The following is a 21,661-nucleotide window of genomic DNA, read 5'->3' on the forward strand; positions in this document are numbered from 1 at the left end:
GCTATATATGACAAACCCACAGCAAGCATCACCCTCAATGGTGAAAAATTGAAGGCATTTCCCCTGAAATCAGGAACAAGACAAGGGTGCCCACTCTCACCACTACTATTCAACATAGTGTTGGAAGTGCTGGCCACAGCAATCAGAGCAGAAAAAGAAGTAAAAGGAATCCAGATAGGAAAAGAAGAAGTAAAACTCTCACTGTTTGCAGATGACATGATCCTCTACATAGAAAACCCTAAAGACTCTACCAGAAAATTACTAGAGCTAATCAATGAATATAGTAAAGTTGCAGGATATAAAATTAACACACAGAAATCCCTTGCATTCCTATATACTAACAATGAAAAAACAGACAGAGAAATTAAGGAAACAATACCATTCACCATTGCAACAAAAAGAATAAAATACTTAGGAGTATATCTACCTAAAGAAACAAAGGACCTATACATAGAAAACTATAAAACACTGATGAAAGAAATCAAAGAGGACACAAACAGATGGAGAAACATACCGTGTTCATGGATTGGAAGAATTAATATTGTCAAAATGGCTATTCTACCCAAAGCAGTCTATAGATTCAATGCAATCCCTATCAAGCTACCAACGGTATTTTTCACAGAACTAGACCAAAGAATTTCACAATTTGTATGGAAATACAAAAAACCTCGAATAGCCAAAGTAATCTTGAGAAAGAAGAATGGAACTGGAGGAATCAACCTGCCTGACTTCAGACTCTACTACAAAGCCACAGTCATCAAGACAGTATGGTACTGGCACAAAGACAGAAATATAGATCAATGGAACAGAATAGAAAGCCCAGAGATAAATCCACGAACCTATGGACACCTTATTTTTGGCAAAGGAGGCAAGGATATACAATGGAAAAAAGACAACCTCTTTAACAAGTGGTGCTGGGAAAACTGGTCAACCACTTGTAAAAGAATGAAACTAGAACACTTTCTAACACCATACACAAAAATAAACTCAAAATGGATTAAAGATCTAAATGTAAGACCAGAAACTATAAAACTCCTAGAGGAGAACATAGGCAAAACACTCTCCGACATAAATCAAAGCAAGATCCTCTATGACCCACCTCCCAGAATATTGGAAATAAAAGCAAAACTAAACAAATGGGACCTAATGAAACTTAAAAGCTTTTGCACTACAAAGGAAACTATAAGTAAGGTGAAAAGACAGCCCTCAGATTGGGAGAAAATAATAGCAAATGAAGAAACAGACAAAGGATTAATCTCAAAAATATACAAGCAACTCCTGCAGCTCAATTCCAGAAAAATAAATGACCCAATCAAAAAATGGGCCAAAGAACTAAACAGACATTTCTCCAAAGAAGACATACAGCTGGCTAACAAACACATGAAAAGATGCTCAACATCACTCATTATTAGAGAAATGCAAATCAAAACCACAATGAGGTACCATTACACGCCAGTCAGGATGGCTGCTATCCAAAAGTCTACAAGCAATAAATGCTGGAGAGGGTGTGGAGAAAAGGGAACCCTCTTACACTGTTGGTGGGAATGCAAACTAGTACAGCCGCTATGGAAAACAGTGTGGAGATTTCTTAAAAAACTGGAAATAGAACTGCCATATGACCCAGCAATCCCACTTCTGGGCATACACACTGAGGAAACCAGATCTGAAAGAGACACGTGCACCCCAATGTTCATCACAGCACTGTTTATAATAGCCAGGACATGGAAGCAACCTAGATGCCCATCAGCAGATGAATGGATAAGGAAGCTGTGGTACATATACACCATGGAATATTACTCAGCCATTAAAAAGAATTCATTTGAACCAGTCCTAATGAGATGGATGAAGCTGGAGCCCATTATACAGAGTGAAGTAAGCCAGAAAGATAAAGAACATTACAGCATACTGACACATGTATATGGAATTTAGAAAGGTGATAACGATAACCCTATATGCAGAACAGAAAAAGAGACACAGAAACACAGAACAGACTTTTGAACTTTGTGGGAGAATGTGAGGGTGGGATATTTGAAAAGAACAGCATGTATACTATCTATGGTGAAACAGATCACCAGCCCAGGTGGGATGCACGAGACAAGTGCTCGGGCCTGGTGCACTGGGAAGACCCAGAGGAATCGGGTGGAGAGGGAGGTGGGAGGGGGGATCGGGATTGGGAATACATGTAAATCCATGGCTGATTCATATCAATGTATGACAAAACCCACTGGGAAAAAAAAATAATAATAAAAATTAAAAAAGAAAAAAAAAAAAAAAACAAAGGGAGATGATATAAAAAAAAAAAAAAAAAAAAAAAAAAAAACCAAAGTGGGGGGAAACTGTGGAAGCTGAGTAGCATTAGGGACTTTTAATTTCAGGTCCAATGACTCTCACTGGTTTAATTTCTCATTCATGCTTTCATCAGGCATCTTTTGAGCATATGCTCTGTTCGGGTTGTGCTAGATGTTGCTGGGGCTGTAATGAGACTTAGACCCCGTTACCACCTTTAAGGAGCTCACGGTCTACTTGGGGAGACAGATGTGTGGACAGGAACTTAGAGTCCTCTCTGAAAATAGCCATAGTCTAAACATAATACAGTGTGCTGGAGGAATACACGGTGCCTAATTCCCTGGAAGGCTTTGCTGGGGAGGTGACTTTTTTAAACTGGATTTTGAGGCATCAGTAGGAGTTGTGAGGAAAGAGGGAGGATGGTCCAGGGAGAGAGCATTGCATGTGCCAGGCTTGGAGGAGGGAAGTGGTAAGCCGGATGTGGGAAGTGATGGGTGAATGTCTGATGGAAGGGGTGTGGCAGGAGGCGGGGACGGGACAGGAAAGAGGGGCCCGTGACCCTGAACCTTCAGAGCTTTGTCCACTTAGCCCGGCTGCAGGCTGAGGCCTGGTTGCTGTTCTTGGTAGGGAGGCCGTGAAAGCCCAAGCAAGATGTGGAGCCCAGGATGCCAGCTTGATGGCTGGATCCCCGCTTCTTCCCTTCACCCTTCCTAGCCACACCTTTCTCTTCATCCACCTGGGAAGAATGAGAGCAGAGACCTCGGCATGCTCTGTCCAGGCGAACAAAGCCCGTGGTGGTGTGAAAAGATGTTTAATAGCAGGACCACGTGTTTGCATTGCCAGCTCCATTTTATGATGAGGAAATGAGGCACAGAGAGGTTAAGTAACCAGCTGAACATCACACAGCCCTGAAGCGCTACAATGGGACTTGGGGATGATGCCCTCTTACCCACCGCTTGTTGCTGCTTCCCTTCCAGGCATCAGCCTCGCCTACTTGGCGGCCCTCTCTCTGGGCTTGATGGGAAACAAGGGAGGTGCTGAGGGCTCTCAGGATCGTGGTCCAGGTTGTCCTGAGTTCTGCCTCTTGTTCGTTAGTATAGGACTAGGACTAAAGCTGAAGCTTTACTAACTTGTCACTCCTGCCACAGGAGGCTCACCATGGGCAAAAAGCAGGTCCCAGGGACCACCACAGGCTCCTGCCATCCCTGTGGTCTCTGTGGGGTGGGAGTGTCCAAGCAGAGATCTTCCCAGGGAGTAACACTGCATTTCTGGCCCTTCCCCTCTCCAGCCGACTCGAAGGAAGATGCCGCTAAGTGGCTGTCTGGCTTGAAGATCTTACACCAGGAAGTGATGAGTGCGTCCACCCCCACCATCATCGAGAGGTAATGGCTTTGCCTGTTTCTCTCCGTATTCGCTCACTTGGGCGTCTGTTCTGCTCCCTCTAGCCAGTATGGCGAAAGAAAGGAAGAGGAGACATTTCGTCTTAGAGGCTCCTGGAGTGCCCTGTATGCAGTAGGTGTCCAGTTGTGGCTGTGGACACTCCAGCATCTCCCAGAAGAGCCTCCCATCTCCCTGGGCCTTGTTCTGCCGGGGTGAGAAGGGCACTGGGATTGAGACAGAAACTCGTCCTGGTGTTGGGTCTGAGGGGAGGGCCCCAGGCTTATTTCTCAGAGGATTTAAGAAGAGGTTAAGCTGACTGATCGAGGGACCTCTGGCTCGGGGTCTGGGGTTTTCCTCCTGGCTTGACGAGGGCCTTCTCAGGACAGTCCATCAGTGTCTTGGGTGTCCGGAGGGACTTGTGTATGAATTGCTGTCCATCCAGTGAACGGGAGCCCTCTGATCTCGACCGTTTCTCTTAACAGCTTTTTGGGAGATTAACAGAGAGCATCAGAGGGAACTGTCAGTTTAAAGAAACCAGCCTCTGTGAGTCCACGGGGCTGCTTGGCTTGGCAGGGTGACATTTCACCCACACGGAGAAGCTGCTGCTTCCCAGGTCACTGTTTAGAAAGTGGAAAGACCTTCGTTTTCTTTTTCAGGCTCCGTGTCCCATCCTACAGAACTTCCTTGGACTTGTGAGTGTAGTTTTCTGATTTTCTAACTCTCTCTCTCTCTCTCTCTCATCTCTCTTCCCAGCTGGCTGAGAAAGCAGATTTATTCTGTGGACCAAACCAGGAGAAACAGGTAAGCTTCGCTCGCATTTTTGTGGTTTCCTCCCGATCATTTTGGATCATCTCATTCTTTCTTGAAATATTCTGAAAGGGTTGGAGTGAGTTCTGTGCTGTGGAAAGGTCCTCCTGAAGTCAGATTTGACTTAACAAGGCAGTGGACGCAATGCTCAATGGTGTGGGTCATGGTGATAAAAAATCTCCACCCATGTGGGGTCTCATTGCAGTGGAAAATGCCACTCCATCTGCGGGGAGGACTTCTCTGCTACGTGAAGCACTCGGACCACGTCACTTAGGCCTTCGCGTTTGAGTGTCTTCTGTGTCCTGGGGAGAAACAGGATCCCCAAGGTGCCCGCCCATCCTTTGTGGTGGAGATTGACCATCAGAAGTAAACCCAGTTCGGGGGCGATGATACTAAGAGCTGGGTGAACACGAGACAGGCGATGTGACAGCCTGTAATTCAGCGTCCCTGACTGGTTCACTTAATAGCACGTCTTGGAGTGGTTCCCTCTTGGCACATACAAGGCTCTGTACCACACATTTTTGGAACAAATGTGATTTGTCCTTGGATAGATGTGGTGTCATTGCCATATTGATGGGAAACCAGTTCCTTCCCGATGAACATCAGGTTGTTTCTTTGTTATAAAGCTATGAAAACTTTTAGGTCTCCCTTTTAAAAAATATTATTATTTATTATTATTTGTTTGTTTGGTGGGGCCGGGTCTCAGTTGAGGTCTGCAGGATCTTCCATCTTCATTGCGCAGGTGGGATCTGTAGTTGTGGCATGCAAGCTCTTACTTACAGCATGTTGGATCTAATTCCCTGAGCAGGAATCAAACCTGGGCCCCCTTCACTGGGACCGTGGAGTCTTAGCCACTGGACCACCAGAGAAATCCCTGGGTCTCCTTTTTGTAAATGTATGTGACACAGATATGAACAGGATAAATTCCTACAAGAGGAATTCCAGGAGCCAGGCGTCATCGGGTCTGACAGTTTGAGAGAGGTGATGGCAGTTTATATTTCTACTAGCAGTTCAGAGGAGTCCTCTTTTCCATGTGTCACCAGACTTTGACCTTCATTAACCTGATGGGTGAAAAGCAGCAGTGGATTTTTGGCTTAAATTTGCATTTCTTTCTTTATGGGAGAGGTTGAACATCCTCTCATCAATTTTTTTGGGGGGGTTATGATCCAGTTTCCATTAATAGTGTCATGATAAAAACCACCATTTATGGAGCGCCTCATGTGCCAGGCGCTGTCCTCCGCACTTGACAATCACTGTATCATTTTAGCCTCACATCAGACCTCTTTCAGCATTTTTAAACGTCTTTCCTTCCTTCCATTCTCCATTAAGAGATGTCAGCTTCATACACGAGGCAACAAGTAACCTCTGTAATGCTCTCCTCATGTGTTGCACAGCCCGTGGGAGCTAATTCCCCACCAGTGATTGAACCCACGCCCCCAACATTGAAAGTGCAGAGTTTTAACCACTGGACCACCAGGGAAGTCCCTACCCAGCTTGCTCCTGAAAGTCTTTCCATCTTCAAGGCATTTTGGTGTCAGGCCGGTGTCACCCATCACTTGTCAATTTCAGAGCCTCCATGGTCCTCGCATGCCCCTAGGGGTGATTTGCAAATGGTAAAACCTGGAAGCGGTGGAGAGTTAACTGATGCTGTTAGGTCAGCCAGCATCTCCCTGTCTCTTTTCATCTGCCTTTCCCTCCCTCCCTCTTCCTCCTCCTCCTCTCTGGCCAGCATCCTCTGTGGCCCCGCACCCTGGGCTTGAGCCTGGTGTTCAGAGGCGGATCAAACGAGATCCCTGCACTGGGGGCCTTGGTTCACACTGGGCTTGTTCAGCCTCAGGGCGGAGCCTCGTATGACCATTTCCCTTCTCTGGCTGCCCGGAGATTCACAGCTGAGGTTGGCACAGAGCGGACGGAGGGAGCCCGCCAGGGCCCTGTCTCCACGATGTGGGGTATACGGCATCATCGATCTGGTTGCAGGGTCTGCTCTCCGTCTTATGTTGTCGAGAAACGGAAGCCTGGCTTTCTCTGCTCAGAGCGATTCTTGCAATTCCTTCACTGAGAAGTGCTTTTCAGAACCTTCTGCAGAGAGCGAGTCTGTCTGTGTCCTTGACGCCTTGTTCGCTGTTCCCCATCCCTGCCCCCCGCCATCCCTCCCTCCCTCCCGGTGGGCTGAGCCCTGCTGCTCTGTCAGCATGTGGAAAATCCCTCCTTTCACGTGGCTCTCTGAGGCCCTGAGAGAGCTCTTCTAAAGGAGCTTTGCCCAAGGTGCCCATGAAAGGGCTCTTGACTCCTGCCAGTTTCCCCTCCTTTCCTGTCGCCCATGTGACGTTTCCTGGAGGAGAACAAAGGCGCAGCAGGGGAGTAAAGCGTCCTCTGGGCAGGGAGGGCGGGCTCGGGCAGGGCCTGCTCCCAGGTTTTCCTTGGCCTGAACATGTGTTTCACTTTTCAACCTTGGCGTCTGTCGAGAAGTGGCTTTGCGGCAGCCGCTGTTCTGAGCGCTCCCTGGACTTAGTGAGTTGGGGAGAGGTTATGGAACGGATGCTGGCAGACTGAGCAGCTAGGCATCCCCTGGGCCATTTTATGAGGATGCTGAGGCCACGAGCGATTGTCATTTGAACAGAGCACCCCAGCCAGTCAGCCATGGCTTATTGATCACTAAGCTGCTAAAAGGCAGAAATCTCTTCCTGCCGTGACTTCCTGTGACTGGAAGTTACTCATTCATTGTGATGAACTATCCGTAACATGAAACTTACCATTTTCAGGGTACATTTCTGTGCATTCATGTTGCCACTCTGCCTTCAACGTCCGTCTCCAGAGTTCTTCTCATCTTGCAAAATTGAAACTCTCTACCCATCAAACCGTTACCCCATTTTCCCTCCTGCAGCCGCTGGCAACCTCTATTCTTTCTTCTGTCTCTGAATTTGCCTCCTACGGGTACTGCCTGAGTGGAAGGATGCTGTGTTTGTGACTGCCTTATTTTACTTAGTGTGATGTCTTCATGAATCATGTATGTTACTATAGCAGGTGTCAGAACTTCCTTCCTTTTTAAGGCTGAATGGTATTCCATGAGATGCACATAACATGATCTTCATTTCTGTGTGCAGAATCTTTTTTTTTTTTCCTTTTAGTTGCAGCATGTGATCTCTTAGTTGCAGCATGTGGGATCTAGTTCCCCACCCAGGGATCCAACCCAGGCCCCCTGCATTGCGAGTGTGGAGTCTTAGCCCCTGGCCCACTGGAGAAGTCCCGACCGTGACAGTATGGAGGAGTAGGTCTTGGGCATTCTGTAGCATGCCCCTCCATTTGTGTGGATCTGGCACTTCGTCACAGTTAGACTGGAGTTAAGGGTAACCCGAGGTTGTGTCTGGGAAGAACACATGGAGGCGAACATTGTGGAGGTGAAGGCTTTTCCTTCACCTCAGTCAAGGGCTGTCTGTTCTCGCGTGGTCTGTCGAGGGTGATGGAAATCTTGACCATCTGGCCAAAGTGGTGTTTTCCAGATCTCTCCTTTGTAATGACCCGCCCGCCAACCCACCCCCGCCATCCCCACTCTATTTTCTGGGAATCAGTCACTAAGTCCAGCCCATGTGAAAGGAGGGCAAACTGTTTTTTTCACCTCCCCTTAAATCGTAAACATGTTTACATTTCCTTGTAACTCTTTTGGGATGGGTATCAATGCCTACATTGTAATTCAACCAGTGGGATTTGATATCTAGCTTGAAAAGTTGCCTTTTGTTTGTCATTTAGTTTGTGTCTCGTGTTTCAAAGTGGATGTACGATGCGGTAGGAAGTGCCCCTCACAAGAAGCACTTCTGGGGTCACTGTAGGATTCTGGCCTTAGTGCCAGGCTCCGCAGTTCCGTCTGCTTTCTTAGAATTTCGTCCTTGTTGCTGTTCACGTTGAAGGGGCTCCTTGAGGTCAGGGATCTGGCTGGTTGGTCAGATGAAACAAAAGGCCCTCCCTTTTCATTCCTTCGTGTAGCATCAGACAACTAGATCGTTCCCCCTTTGGAAGCTATGACATCTCCAGGCCTGGGGACACTGGGTCTAAGGCAGGAACATTAACATTTACCCTGGCCAGATTTCCAGAAACCCCCTCTTTTTGAATCTGTAGAGTTTAGTTGCCTCTTATCTGGGAATTAGGTTTCTAAGGTCAGTGCATTAGGTGAAAACTTCTCCTGTCAAAATACCCCTTGAGAAAGCCCCTGGACCTTCTGGACGGCCCCTGGAACTGCATTCCTCAGGGTGGGGCTCACGGGTGGGTCCTGTGGAGGAGCCCGCAGCCCTCAGGGTTGTGGACGTTTCTTTTCTACCTTGCCCTTGCCCCTTGGCCCGTAACCCTGACTTTGCATAAGCCGAGCCTGCACTTCCTGTTCTTGCTCAGCGGGGCCTTCAGGATGCAGAAGGGGCAGGCTTACAGGTGTGTAGTCCGGTTCTCTCTTCAACAGGAAGGCAAATCGGTTCCCCGTGGTCATCAGTCCTGGCTCCAGGACAGCCTGGCGGGGGGCGGGTGGTGGCTGTTCCTGCCCCACAGAAACTCTGCTTCTGTCTGTTTGGGTGGGGATCACAGATTTTCATTTCCAGCAGATTCCCAGCTGATGCTGATACTGCCGGTCCAGGGACCCTACTTAGAGGAGCAAGCTTCTAGAGCTGTGCTGTCCACATGTGACTATTTAAATCTAAATTAATTACAGTTAAATAAAATTTAAAAAATTCGGTTCCTTGGTTGCCCTAGCTGCCTTGGACTGCTCCGATCTAGAACATTTGCAACACTGTAGAACATTCTGTCTGGCAGCACTAAGGTTTGCTCTCAGCTCTTCACACTCACTGGTTGGATGAGTTTGGGTAAATTGCTCAATTTCCCTGTGCCTTGGTTTCCTAATTTGTAAAAGAGATCCCGGTTCCTACCTCCTGGGATTGGTGTGAGGATTTAGTGGGTTAGTGTGTGAGAAGTGCTTGGCCAGTGCCCGGCCTGCGGTGGTGGGTGTGGTGGTGGTTTAGTCGCTCAGTCGTGTCCCACTCCCGCGGTCCTCTGTCCATGAAGTTTTCCAGGCAAGAACACTGCAGTGGGTTGCCATTTCCTTCTCCAGGGATCTTCCTGACCCAGGGATCCACACCCGGTCTCCTGCATGGCAGGCAGATTCTTCACCATCTGAGCCACCATTGTTACAATAAGCCAGGGATGGTGGGCCTGTTGGTCATCAGCTTCAGCGTGGCAGGGAAGTTTTCTGGGGCCATCAACCCCCCGGGGTGCAGTGTGGTGGGATCTGGGACCAGGCCAGCCTGAGGAGGGGAGGGGCCCTGGTTGTTTATTGCCTCTAGGGCAAGGAATCATTTTTTTGCCATCTCTCCCCAAAGGAATCGCCCCAGTTCCTAGCCCACTTCACAGGCCGAGCCTGCAGGGAACACCATGAGCTGTGGGTTTGTGTGTGGGAAGCTTATGGAATGCGTAGGGGACCCGCACCCATGGAAGTGAAGGCCGGGAGAATTGTTGGGCTCAGATGCCGTCGCAACTCAGCTTCCTGGTGGACCTCCAGGATGGCCCTGCAGAACTGCCCCGAATCGAGGCCAGAGGGCAGGGCGTGACCGTGGCCAAGGCCCTCTCTTTCTTTGAGGACAAGTCCTGGACAGGGAGAGGGGTGAAGTTGGGACCTGCTAGCTTCCTGCCCTCCAGTGGCTGAGAATCCGAGTGCCAGTCCTGGCTGGGGGTCAGGTGGGGCCTGACCACACGCCCAGGGCGGGGAGGGAGGGAGAGGTCCCTGCACCGGAGCCCGGAGGAGCTCTTCAGCCCCCGCCTTTACCTGGAGGCTCAGCTGCTCTGCTCTGAGGGGGGGGGCCCATTGGAGCAGGCGGGCTCGGTCGTCCCAGCGCTCAGATTCTCACACCCCAGGAGGCTGTGTTTGCTCCCCTGGCCCCCAGCAGCTGCCCTGGCTCCCGGCTCCCCAGTCTGTCTGTTCCTGGTTGTGGGAGAGTCTCTTGGCCCTGTTTCTGCCTGGAAGTTCTGGGTTTCGCAGGGCACTCTCTCCTCTCCCCTGGTCCTGGATGAGCCCCCGGGGCCCCCGTCTTGGCCAGACCCTCACCCTGCCTCGCTTTGCAGCGCCAGCCCCCGCCCCCCAACTCCCCTCCCTTCACCCCACTCCGGCAGGCTCTTCGTGGACACACCAGGGCAGGGTGGGAAAGGGGCCTCAGCCAGTCAGCTTGCTGCTCTGCCCGGCCAGCCCCTCCTGGCGCGCTGGGGACTTTGTGTGGCTCCCACCGTCTCTCGGGGGAAGCCCTGGATGCCAGCCCCAGGAGCAGGGGGCACAGGGGGCACTAGGCCCGTGACGGTCTCTGGCGTCAGGGAGGCCGTTAGACGAGAGGCAGGGATGCTGGGGGTGGGGCCATGAGGCGGCCAGGAGGCCGCTTGGCCGTCTCCCGGGGTGGCTGCTGGCTGGGACGTGCCGCTTCCTTCTGGGCGAGTAGACGGGGTGGGGGAAGCGGGGCTGCCGTCTGCCCACAGCCTGGGCAGACTTCCTTCCTGGCCACGCACAGCCCCTGTCGGGTCTGACGTCTCTGAGAACACGGCGCAATTTTCTTTGGCCACAGCCAGAGGCTCCCCAGGACCACCCTTGCTCGCTCTGCTGAGCATTTGGCTCTGCAGCCACAAGGGTCTGGAATGCGTGCCCTTGACCACCTCCTCCCCCGACTCTGTTCCTGCCGTTCCCTGGGAGACAGCTAAATGCAGCGCTTACAGGCAGACCCAGAGGCCAGCTCCTCTGCAGTCTTATCTCCCACATGCCACACCGAACCTCTCTGAGCCCCAGTTTCTTCACCTGGAATGCAGAGGAATCATGGTTGTCCTTGTTCAGTCTCTTAAATCATGTCCGAGTCTCTGCAACCCCATGGACAGCGGCACGCCAGGCTTCCTGGTCCTTCACTATCTTCCGGAGTTTGCTCCAACTCGTGTCCATCGAGTCGGTGATGCCATCCAACCATCTTATCCTCTGTTGCCCCCATCTTTGTCCTGCCTTCAGTCTTTCCCAGCATGAGGGTCTTTTCTAATGAGTCGGCTCTTTGCATCAGGTGGCCAAAGTATTGGAGCTTCAGCTTCAGTCCTTCCAGTGAATATTCAGGGTTGATTTCCTTTAGGATGGACTTGTGATAATGGTGATAATGATATCCACCTTCTAAGGTCTTTAGGGCAGCTCTGATCTTGAGTGTCCTGGCCCCCGCCCTCACTGCCTGTTCTGAACCCTGAGGGTTGAGTGCAGTGAGAGGCGAGGTGACATCATTGCTTGGAGGTATCCAGGGCAGCCTGGCACATAGTAGGTGTTCAGAAAAGGTTGGATTTTTCCCTTCCTCATCTCTGGCCTTCAGGGACCTCCTTTTGGTTTGAACCCCGGTGACATTTCCTATCTACCAAGGTCATCTGACAGTGTTTCTGCCCACTCCGTGCATCTCCACCGTGACCCGCGTCCACGGCCAGTCCCCTGAAGGTGGGGACCATCCTTGCACATGGGGTGTCACCCCCACCTTGACCTCGGGCCCTCTGTCCCTAGTCAGCGGTCACTCAGAGCTGGTGGCAGGCCTTCTCGTTGAGGTGGGAGCTGGTGGGAGTAGCCAGACCTTCCACTGTTGAAAGCCCTCAAGTCTGACAGAGCTGGGGTTCCCCTCTTTTGCAGCATCAGCCTCCGGGAGTTGAAGACCATCTTGCCCCTGGTCAACTTCAAAGTGAGCAGTGCCAAGTTCCTCAAAGATAAGTTCGTGGTAAGTTTCGCGGCTCAGCCTGGCGATCCCGGGGTTATGTGCGCCTCTCCCACGAAGCCACCGCACGCCTTCAGGCGCTGTTGCGTGGTGTGCCCAGGAAAGCCCTCCGCCTCCAGACTCATCCGTCTTAGTCCAGACCAGGGGAGCATGTGAAGCTCTCAGGCCCGCGTTCTCCATCCTGACAGAGGGTGTCATCCAGGAAGACCATGTTTACCGAGCTGCTTGGCTCAGAATGTTTCCATCAGTCTAACTTTCCCTTGCCCTCACCAACCCACAGCCTGTTTTTCTTTTAATAATATGAACACATGTGTTTCATTTGGAAAATATTATGAATGATTCCTTATGGAGGTTGCCAGGGAGGTGGCATTTTGTATGCAAGCCCTGATAGTGGAGCTGTTGGAGTTGGCTCTTCTCTGCCCTTCCCCTCCTCCCAGCGCCCCCTCCCCCCCCCCCCCCCCCCCACATCCTTCCTTCCATCCCTTCTTCCACCATCATTTCATTTCTGTTCCTGTGTAGTTAAGCTGTTGGTAGATCTGGGGCAGGTTGTTCGATGAGTGAGGGGAGAGCGTAGGCTGGGTGGGGTTCTTCTGAAGGGTTTAAGGATGGAGATGACCCCTGGGCATCCTTTCTGGCCTTCACAGAGGTCTGGACTCTTGTCAAGGATCCCCAGCAGGACTCCATCCCAAGAGTCCCAGTTGGAGGGTCTTGGGGCCATGTCACAGGATTCCTCAGCTGAAAAAAACTCAATTCATTTTGTACCCATGAGTTCCCAGAAGAGTTAACCCATTTTATGGCATTTTTTGGCCATCTTTTGGCCCACCCCCATCATTTCCAACTAGTCCAAGAAGGCAAAACCAGAGAAGGGTGGGGATTGAGAGAAGAGAGATGGGAGAAGCATTTACCACTGGCCATCCCGTAATTGGGATTTTGTCCCTTATCCTGCCTCTACCAAGCAGGTGCTACGTGAATGTTACCTGGTTTGATTTCAGGAAAGTCCTAGGGGGGTAGTGGCAGTTCTCCCGTTTCACAGAGGAAGGAGCTGAGGGTCTGAGGGGGCTAAGTGAGTTGGACAAAGTGAAGTGAAAGTCGCTCAGTCGTGTCCGACTCTTTGCAACCCCATGGACTATACAGTCCATGGAATTCTCCAGGCCAGAATACTGGAGGGAGTAGCCTTTCCCTTCTCCAGGGGATCTTCCCAACCCAGAGATTAAACCCAGGTCTCCCACGTTGCTGGTGGATTCTTTACCAGCTGAGCCACAATGGAAGCCCAAGAATACTGGAGTGGATAGCCTATTCCTTCTCCAGCAGATCTTCCCGACCCAGGGATCAAACCTGGGTCTCCTGTATTGCAGGCAGATTCTTTACCATTCTCAGATGGTAAAGAATCTGAGCCACCTAGGAAGCTGTGCTTTTAAAAATGACCTGTGTGTGTACATACCCTATAAGTATGTCTAGATTTGAAAGATTCTCCTGCCCCAAAAGGAGGGCTTCTGCATTACGCCTGTTGGAGTTCTGGCTGAGACCCTTCCCTTCTGGGGAGCTGAAGGGTCTTACCTGGGGTCCCCGGTGGGTATGTTCTCCAAGCAGGGAGATTGGGTTCAGAGGAATGCAAGTTTGCTTTTAGCCAGTGTTGAAGCAGAGCTGGCCAAGTCTGTGAACAGGGAGGAGGCATTCTTGTGGTGGACACCAAAAATTGTGTGGTCACTTTTTTTTTTTTATATTTACAGGAAATAGGCGCACACAAAGATGAACTCAGCTTTGAACAGTTCCATCTCTTCTATAAAAAACTTATGTTTGAACAGCAAAAGTCGGTAAGATGATTCTTTTTTTCCCCATTCAGTTTTTGAAGGTTTTGATAGTTTTGTTTGACCTTATTTTTTAAAATTGAAGTATAGTTGATGTATAATGTTATATAAATTATAGGTGTACACTTTTTAAAGGTTATACTCCGTTTATAGTTATTATGGAAATATGGTTGTATTTCCTGTGTTGTACCACATATCCTTGTAGTTTATTTTGTACATAATATTACAGTTTGTACCTCTTAATCCCCTACCCCTGTCTTGCCTCTCCTCCCTTCCCTCCCTACTGGTAACCACTAATTTGTTCTGTGTATCTGTGAATCTGTTTTTTTCTTTTTCTTTTTTGTTATATTCACTGGTCTGTTATATTTTTTAGATTCCACATGTAAGTGATATCGTCCAGTGTTTGTCTTTCTCTGACTTATTTTACTTAGCATGATACTCTCTAAGTTCATCCATGTTGGGTATGGCAGTATTTCATAGAAATAATGCAATACTTCATTCTTTTTATGGCTGAGTAGTATTCCATTGTGTGTGTGTGTGTGACATCTTTATCCATTCATCAGTTGATGGACATTTAGGTTGCTCCTGTATCTTGACAGTTATTAATAATGCTGCTATGAACATTGGGTTCATGTATCTCTTTGAATTAGGCTATTGTTCCTTTTGGATATGTATACCCAGGAGTGGATATGCTGGGTCATATGGTAACTCTGTGGTAAGTTTTTTTGAGAAACCTCCATACTGTTTTCCACAGTGGCTGCATTGGTTTATATTCCCACCAACAGTGTCTGAGCGTTTCCTTTTCTCCACATCCTTGCCAGTGTTTGTTATTCGTGTTCTCTTTGACGATGGCCATTCTGACAAGTTTGAGGTGATGCCTCATTGTGCTTTCGATTGACATTTCCCTGATGATTAGCGATGTTGAGCATCTTTTCTTGTGCCTGTCAGCCATCGGCACGGGTAAGACGATTCCTAAGCCAACGATGAAACGATGCTTCTCTTTCCCCTGGGTTTCGAAGTCTGGCCCATTCCTAAGAGACCCATGAGAAGTGTTCTATCTCCCTTCTAGTCCAGGACATAGACAGTGGGAATGACAGTGATGTCCTGTTTTCATCTGTTAGATAGGCAAAGGTCTTGAATGGGATAGAGTTGAGGGGACAGGGTGGGGAAATGACCGTCTCCTACCTTCTTGGTGGGAATGTGAGTGCCTGTTAGTCTGATTGGAATTTAGTCTGAGACTATTAAAGTAAAAAGGTCCAGCTAACTCTACTGTGTCAGCTTGTTCTGGAAGGAAATTTACCCAAGTATTAATAGTTAACTACCTCTGGGTTGAGGGATTATGTGTGTGTGGTGTTCCTTTTACAGTTGTGTTCCTATAATGAGAATGTTTTTTGATTATGATAATATGCTATTTTAAAATTAAGATGGGCATGCATTTTGACCTGACAGTGGCACTGGGGGCTCTGTTTTAGAGAAATGAAAGCACTGAGACCTAGGAATGTATTACCAGGCTGTTTACTGCAGCATTACTTATGCTGGCCGAATACCTGGGAGCCATCTGAATGCTTCTCGGGAGTGTAATAGCCGGGTAAGTTATGGTCCAGCTGTACTGTGGGACCCTGCAGCTGATTTAGAAGCCTGAGTTCATTGGGTTTCTGTCCTTCCTGAGAGCTGTTGATGGTATTTTATGAGGAAAACCAGCAGCAGAAATGAGGAGCCAGGTCTGACTTCTTGGTAACAAACAGTAATCCTCCTGTATACGTCTGCATGTGTTTCTATGAACGAGGAGAAGAGTACGCACACCTCACATTTAATGTTGATTTTCTGCATGTCCTGGAGGGATTTGGGAAAATATGCCGGCAAGATAATTAAATTTTTCTTTGCATCCCTTAGTTTTCTTCAACTTGTTCCAAGTAGCACACTACTTTTGCGGTGAAAAAAAAAAGAAGCCCCATTAAGCATAAGGCGTAAAAGGGGAGGTGCCGGGTGCAGTGCATGGAGCAGTGTGCCTGGTGGTCGCCGCTGCTGTTGTTGTCGGGACAGGGCTCTGCAGGTGGCTGAGGTGGGTCTGGAGCAGGGAATGGGCAGGACTCTTGTGATCTTGGGCCAGCCACTGACCCCTCCCGGCCTCAGTCTTCCCATCCGTGCAGTGGGCGTGATGAGTCTCACCCCACCGGGCTCTGGGGAAGACGGAACGAGGGTTTGGAGGTCAGGAGTGCAGACGTTTTAAAGTGATGAGCATGCGAGACAGTTATCAGTCACCTTCTTCCAGCAGACTGGCCGCAGGGCCACATCTCTTGATAGTGACCACTGGCTGTGGGACTTTGGATGTATCTGAGGCAGAGAAATGGGAGAAGCATTTCTTGTCTGCCTAGATTGGGGAAAAATACATGATTGTATAGAGTAAAAGATTGAGTTGCAGTGTGTTCACTTTTTTACCCATGTAATAATTAGTGCTTGGTTTGCCAAGTAGAGTAGAAAGAAATGGTAGACTTTGGGAGTTGAAAGAGTTAAATTCCAGACCCCAGGTGGTTTTGGGGGAAGCCATCTTGCTCCATCGCTCAACCTCCTCTATAAAATGAAAGTATTAAATCAGGTCTTTGGTTATACAACTTTTTAAACTATCCAACCCCCTCTTCTTTTTTATATGAAACCTTAATTAAGACAATTCTGCTGCATAAAAGCTGATCAAAACACTTTTTAGATTTAAATCTACAGCTTTCATTTATAATCAGATTTTCAGAGCAATGAAAATGTTGTGATAATAGTGTGTAAACGAAGTCCAGAATAATGCCAATTGCTGTCTTAGGCAGTTGACCAGGACTGAGAAAAAGTTGATTCACTCAAGATAAGCAGTTGCAAAAAAACTAGTACTTATCATTTGCCGTGACATTTCAAGCTGCTGTCTCATCAGATGGAGGGCAGGCAACGCTTGGGAATACGTTTTGCATAAAAGCTGTTGTACAGGCCAGCACAGGTTACCCACTGATAATCTCCACCATAATCAAATCCCACATAAGAGAACTTTTCATTGTGGTTCTTTCTAAAGCGAATGTTTGTATGTTTGAGAGGGAGGAGGGAGAGAGAAATTTAAGTCAAATTTCTGCATAATCCATGAGTCCTAGATGGCCAGTTTTTTGGGGGAAATGTCTGTACCTATCAGAAGTTACCCCTGATGGTCAGAATGCCACATTCAGCCGGCATTTGGTTGGTACTTAGCCTAGTGGTTGAAATGTTTTTTTCCCATCCAAGTACTAACCAGGCCCGACCCTGCTTAGTTTCTGAGATCAGATGCGATCAGGCATGTTCAGGGTGGTATGGCTAAGTGTTTTTTAAATGAATTGTCTGTGTTTAAAACTTGGAAGGTTTCTTATTAAGATCCAGATTTTTTGCTTCTCTTGGGAAAAAAATATCATGTTCTGGCTATCTTTGGCAACCTCTGAGTGGAGGGAAGAATGCTTTCTGGTTTGTCCCAGCCCTGCCTCCCACCCCCATGCAGCTCTCTTTACTAATTTAGGGGCCAGGGTCACCCTCCCTGGTCCCTAAGACTTTTTGGGTCAACAGCCTCTTCTCTGTTTCATTGGCGGGTATAACTGTCCTGTCTGGCAACTGCATGTTTTAATTCAGTGAACTTGGAATTTGATTAACAAAGCCCCAGGCTCTATAGATAGTTGCTGGTCCACTTGAGAAGCCTCACTGCTCTTGTGTATGTAAATGCCTCTCCCCCAACTGTCAGCGGGCTTCCCTTGTGACTCAGCTGGTAAAGAATCTGCCTGCAGTGTGGGAGACCTGGGTTTGATCCCTGGGTTGGGAAGATCCCCTGGAGAAGGGAAATGGAGAATCCCATGGACTATATAGTCCATGGGGTCGCAAAGAATTTCACTTTCACTTTCCAACTGTCAGCATACCATTTACTTCCCGAGTGCCTCGCTGGAAGCTCAGGGCAGAGAAAAGCATTACCTTGGTGCTCTTAGGGGTTCAGCTGGTTTTCTTGGGCTCCTTGGGGAGATAGAGCTGTTCATGATGGTTGGTGATCCCCAGACTTAAGTCCAGGGAGTGGAGTCCTGCTTATCAGTAGCTGTAGATTTCCAACTTGAAGTTGCCAGTTCCTCCTCCTGTCTATCTACCTCCTTACATTGCTGCACTGAAGCCTCAAAGCTTCTAAAACTTTGGCAGTAGAAGGAGGATAAGAACTTAAAATTTCATGTGTGTCCACCCTCGGGAGAGGGGTATATCTCTGACTAGGTTGTAATAATGGTGTTATGAATAAAAGATCACAACTAACGTTTGTTAAGTGTAAACTCTATGTCGGGCACTGTGCTATATGTCTTACATGCATTTAATTCTCCTCAAGACCCTGTAGGATAGGAACTCTTATTATCCTCATTTTATGGACCAAAGATGCTGACACGCAGAGAGGTCACTTGCTGGAGGTCAGGTGGCCACTACAGAGCTAGAGCTTCAGTTCTCCTTTGCTCAGCTTCACTGCCCACCCACTGATACTTCGTTTTATTTTTTATTACTTTAAAAATACTTACTGTTTATTTAGCTCTGCTGGGTCTTAGTTGCAACATGCAGGATCTAGTTTCTTGACCAGGGATGGAACCTGGGCCCCCTGCAGTGGAGTCTTACCACTGGACCACCAGGGGTCCCTATTGGGGTGTGTGTGTGTGTGTGTGTGTGTATGTAGTTGTTCAGTTGTGTCCAACTCTTTGTGACCCCATGGACTGTAGCCCGCCAGGCTCCTCTGTCCACGGAATTCTCCAGGCAAGAATACTGGAGTGGGTAGCCATTCCCTCCTCCAGGGGACCTTCCTGATCCAACCCAGAGATGGAATTTGGGTTATTGCAGGCAGATTCTTTGCCTTTTGAGCCCCTGGGGAAGCCCCTCCCGTTGATACTTTTTAATTTTTTAAACTTTTGTGTTAAGGGAAATTTCAGACATAGACAGGCAGAGACAATAGTGTGACAAACTCCTTTGCTTTCAGTCTGGTCCCTGCTCTGTACCCCAAGGGGCTGGTTCCTACAAACATGTTCTGCCTCTGCACACAGGCTTCTGGGGGTTCAGAAAGTGGGGTGATGTGACCGGGAAGCTGGAGTGTACCTCCAGGTCTTTCCTGGCTCTGGAGTCACCTCTGAAGTAGAGGCACCCCCCTCCTTCATCCTGGCTCCCCGTGTGGCTGGAATGGAGTGGAGCTTTTTCTCTGCTTCATTGTGTGGAGAGGAAGGGGCTGGCTTTAAGTAAGAACCACATGGAGTGGAAACACTTGGGAGGGGAGTCACAGGTGGCCTTTCTCCAGGTGTGGGGAACCAGTCTCGGGGTTTTTTGAGAGGATCTGTTCTTATGCCCCAGTTGACCCAGCGATGTAAGGGCCAAATGAGTCCAGAGAGCAAACAGCATGCCCTCCCTAAAATCCTACCTCCTTAAAAAAAAAAAAATAGCCATGCTATAAATCAGGGATTCCCCAGCCTCTGGGATCTAATGCCTGATGATCTGAGGTGGAGCTGGTACAATAATAACAGAAGTAGAGTGCACAGTGAACGTAATGTGCTTGAATCATCCTGAAACCATCCCCCCTCCCCAGTCCTTGGAAGAATCGTCTTTCACAGAACCTTTCCCTGGTGCCAAAAAGGTTGGGGACCGCTGCTGTAAATGACATGTACATGAAAGGAAGTCCTTCTAAGTCTTTCTAAAAGAGTGACTCCTAACCTTTTTTGGTGACCTACTTCTTTGAGATGCTGATTAAAGCTACAGACCATCTTTCCAGGAAAAGGAAAAAAAAAGTACATGCACAGACTCCTGCAGACCGCCTGAGGCTTCCTAGGGGCCAGTGGCTACCTTTTCCACATGTCATCCTGGAGCGCAGGCTGTTTGGCAAGAGGACTGGGGCATCGAGGGCAGGAGTCGTTTTAGACTGTTAGCATTTATAGCCTGCCAGGAGCTGCGTTTCCATCTGTGTCCTGAATTACTCCAGTGTTGATCCAACAGTCTCAGTAGAGACTGTTCCAGTCATACTGCCTAACTGGAAATGGATGCAGCATGGGTGTGCATGTGTGTGTGTGGTATGTGGGTGTGTGTGCATCCCTGCACATGTGTGTGTGAGATGCCTGCTAGGGAGCTGGTGTGGTGGCGGCTGGGGACAGGGGTGTCCCCGGTCCTCCTTGTGGAGGAGCTTACCGCCCTTCATCAACAGCTGGAGTACTAGCAGGCCCTGAAGCCTTGGACTAGAGCTCCCGATATTTTTTTCTCTCTTGAATTCAAGGATGAGAAGTGAGCCCATTGAAATATTTAAGGATTTGAAATGTAGTTGTGAGGGTGCAGAAAGGGGTGTGTATTTTCTGCTGGGCGTGCCAGGCAGGACAGTGGTTTAGAGAGCACTTTGGCGAATCTTTGAAAGGTAATGTGCACACCTGGTGTCCAGGTTCTTTCCCACCCAGGAATCCACCCCACGGAAGTGCTGGCACAAGTGGGTGAAGGTAGATATGTGGGAACATTCAGTGTGATACTGGATGTATTAGCAGAAAATTGAAGGACAGACATGGAATACAGAGTGCTGTTTTCAAAGTAGTGAGGCAGAGCAATTTGAAGTTGCTAAATAATGTCCAAAGTGTGAAACAACAGCAAAAATGTTGGAAGACACTGACGTAACATAAGATGATAAGATATACTTTGATAAGATATAATTAATTGAATATCTATAAAATGAACTCAAGATGGAGAACTACCAAATTATTATGAGTGATTGCTCCTCAGGAATCAGGCTGTGAAAGAGGTGAGGTAGACTTCCACCTTTTGTGTCAAGATGTAAATATTTGAATGTTTACAAGTCACATAAACGACCATGGTAATTTTTTAACAAAACCTCTGTTTATTTTCATTGTCTCGACACGTCTAATTTTCTTGTTTTGTGTGTGTGTGTTCTATTTTCTGTTTCAGATCCTTGACGAATTCAAAAAGGATTCTTCCGTGTTCCTCTTGGGGTGAGGCATCCTGCTGGGTTGTAGTTCTGGGCAGCTGTGCCAGGCAGTGGCGCCCTTGTGGGTCTTCCCGGCCCGGGCACCTGACCTCCAGGAGGTCACCTCTCTGGCAGGCACTGGTCTCCACACAGACGGGGTCCCCTTGTTGGGGAACTGACTATCCTGACACTCAGTTCAGTTCAGTTGCTCAGTCGCGTCCGACTCTTTGCGACCCCACAGACTGCAGAATGCCAGGCTTCCGTGTCCATCACCAGTTCCTGGAGCTTGCTCAAACTCATGTCCATTGAGTCATGGACTCTAATCAATCCAGTGCCGTGAATAAATGTGCACAGCAGCAGGACTTGTGGAGTGTTGGGAGGATGGCCCAGAAGGTTCTGTAGAGAAGCCTGCTTGCTTCAGGACGTCCTGGTTAAGCAGGTTGAACCGAATTAAAATGAGTCAAAGCACATAAAGTGCTTTGTGTGGTGCATGCCAAGGCTCATAAATAGTGGTGATGATATGATGGCTAAAACAAGTGCTGCAGGGCCTGTGAGGCCCTTTACTGAGCTTTCTGATTCCCCAAGTGGGAGATCTATAGTGTGCTGTGTCTCCCAAGCCTCTCCACCTGGGAGAAAGGTTTACTGTGGAGTTAACAGCACCTAGAGTGGGATTTGTGGTCTGC

At 48.6% G+C, this 21,661-nt stretch overlaps 1 protein-coding gene across 6 annotated transcripts in view; it reads left to right on the forward strand.

The window, feature by feature from the left end:
- Positions 1 to 21,661, forward strand: part of PLCG2 (phospholipase C gamma 2) — a 162,693-nt gene that overhangs the window by 70,122 nt on the left and 70,910 nt on the right. For all 6 annotated transcript variants that reach the window (XR_009692296.1, XM_061138170.1, XM_061138171.1 and 3 more), the window contains 5 exons: positions 3,575 to 3,668; positions 4,420 to 4,467; positions 12,134 to 12,218; positions 13,946 to 14,029; positions 20,960 to 21,003. Coding sequence is in view for 5 of the 6 variants with exons in the window: in XM_061138170.1 (XP_060994153.1) it covers positions 3,575 to 3,668; positions 4,420 to 4,467; positions 12,134 to 12,218; positions 13,946 to 14,029; positions 20,960 to 21,003 (355 nt within the window). In the remaining variant the exon portion in view is untranslated. The remainder of the gene's footprint in view (positions 1 to 3,574; positions 3,669 to 4,419; positions 4,468 to 12,133; positions 12,219 to 13,945; positions 14,030 to 20,959; positions 21,004 to 21,661) is intronic.

The sequence above is a fragment of the Dama dama genome, chromosome 4, assembly GCF_033118175.1.
Source record: "Dama dama isolate Ldn47 chromosome 4, ASM3311817v1, whole genome shotgun sequence".
NCBI lineage: Eukaryota > Metazoa > Chordata > Mammalia > Artiodactyla > Cervidae > Dama > Dama dama.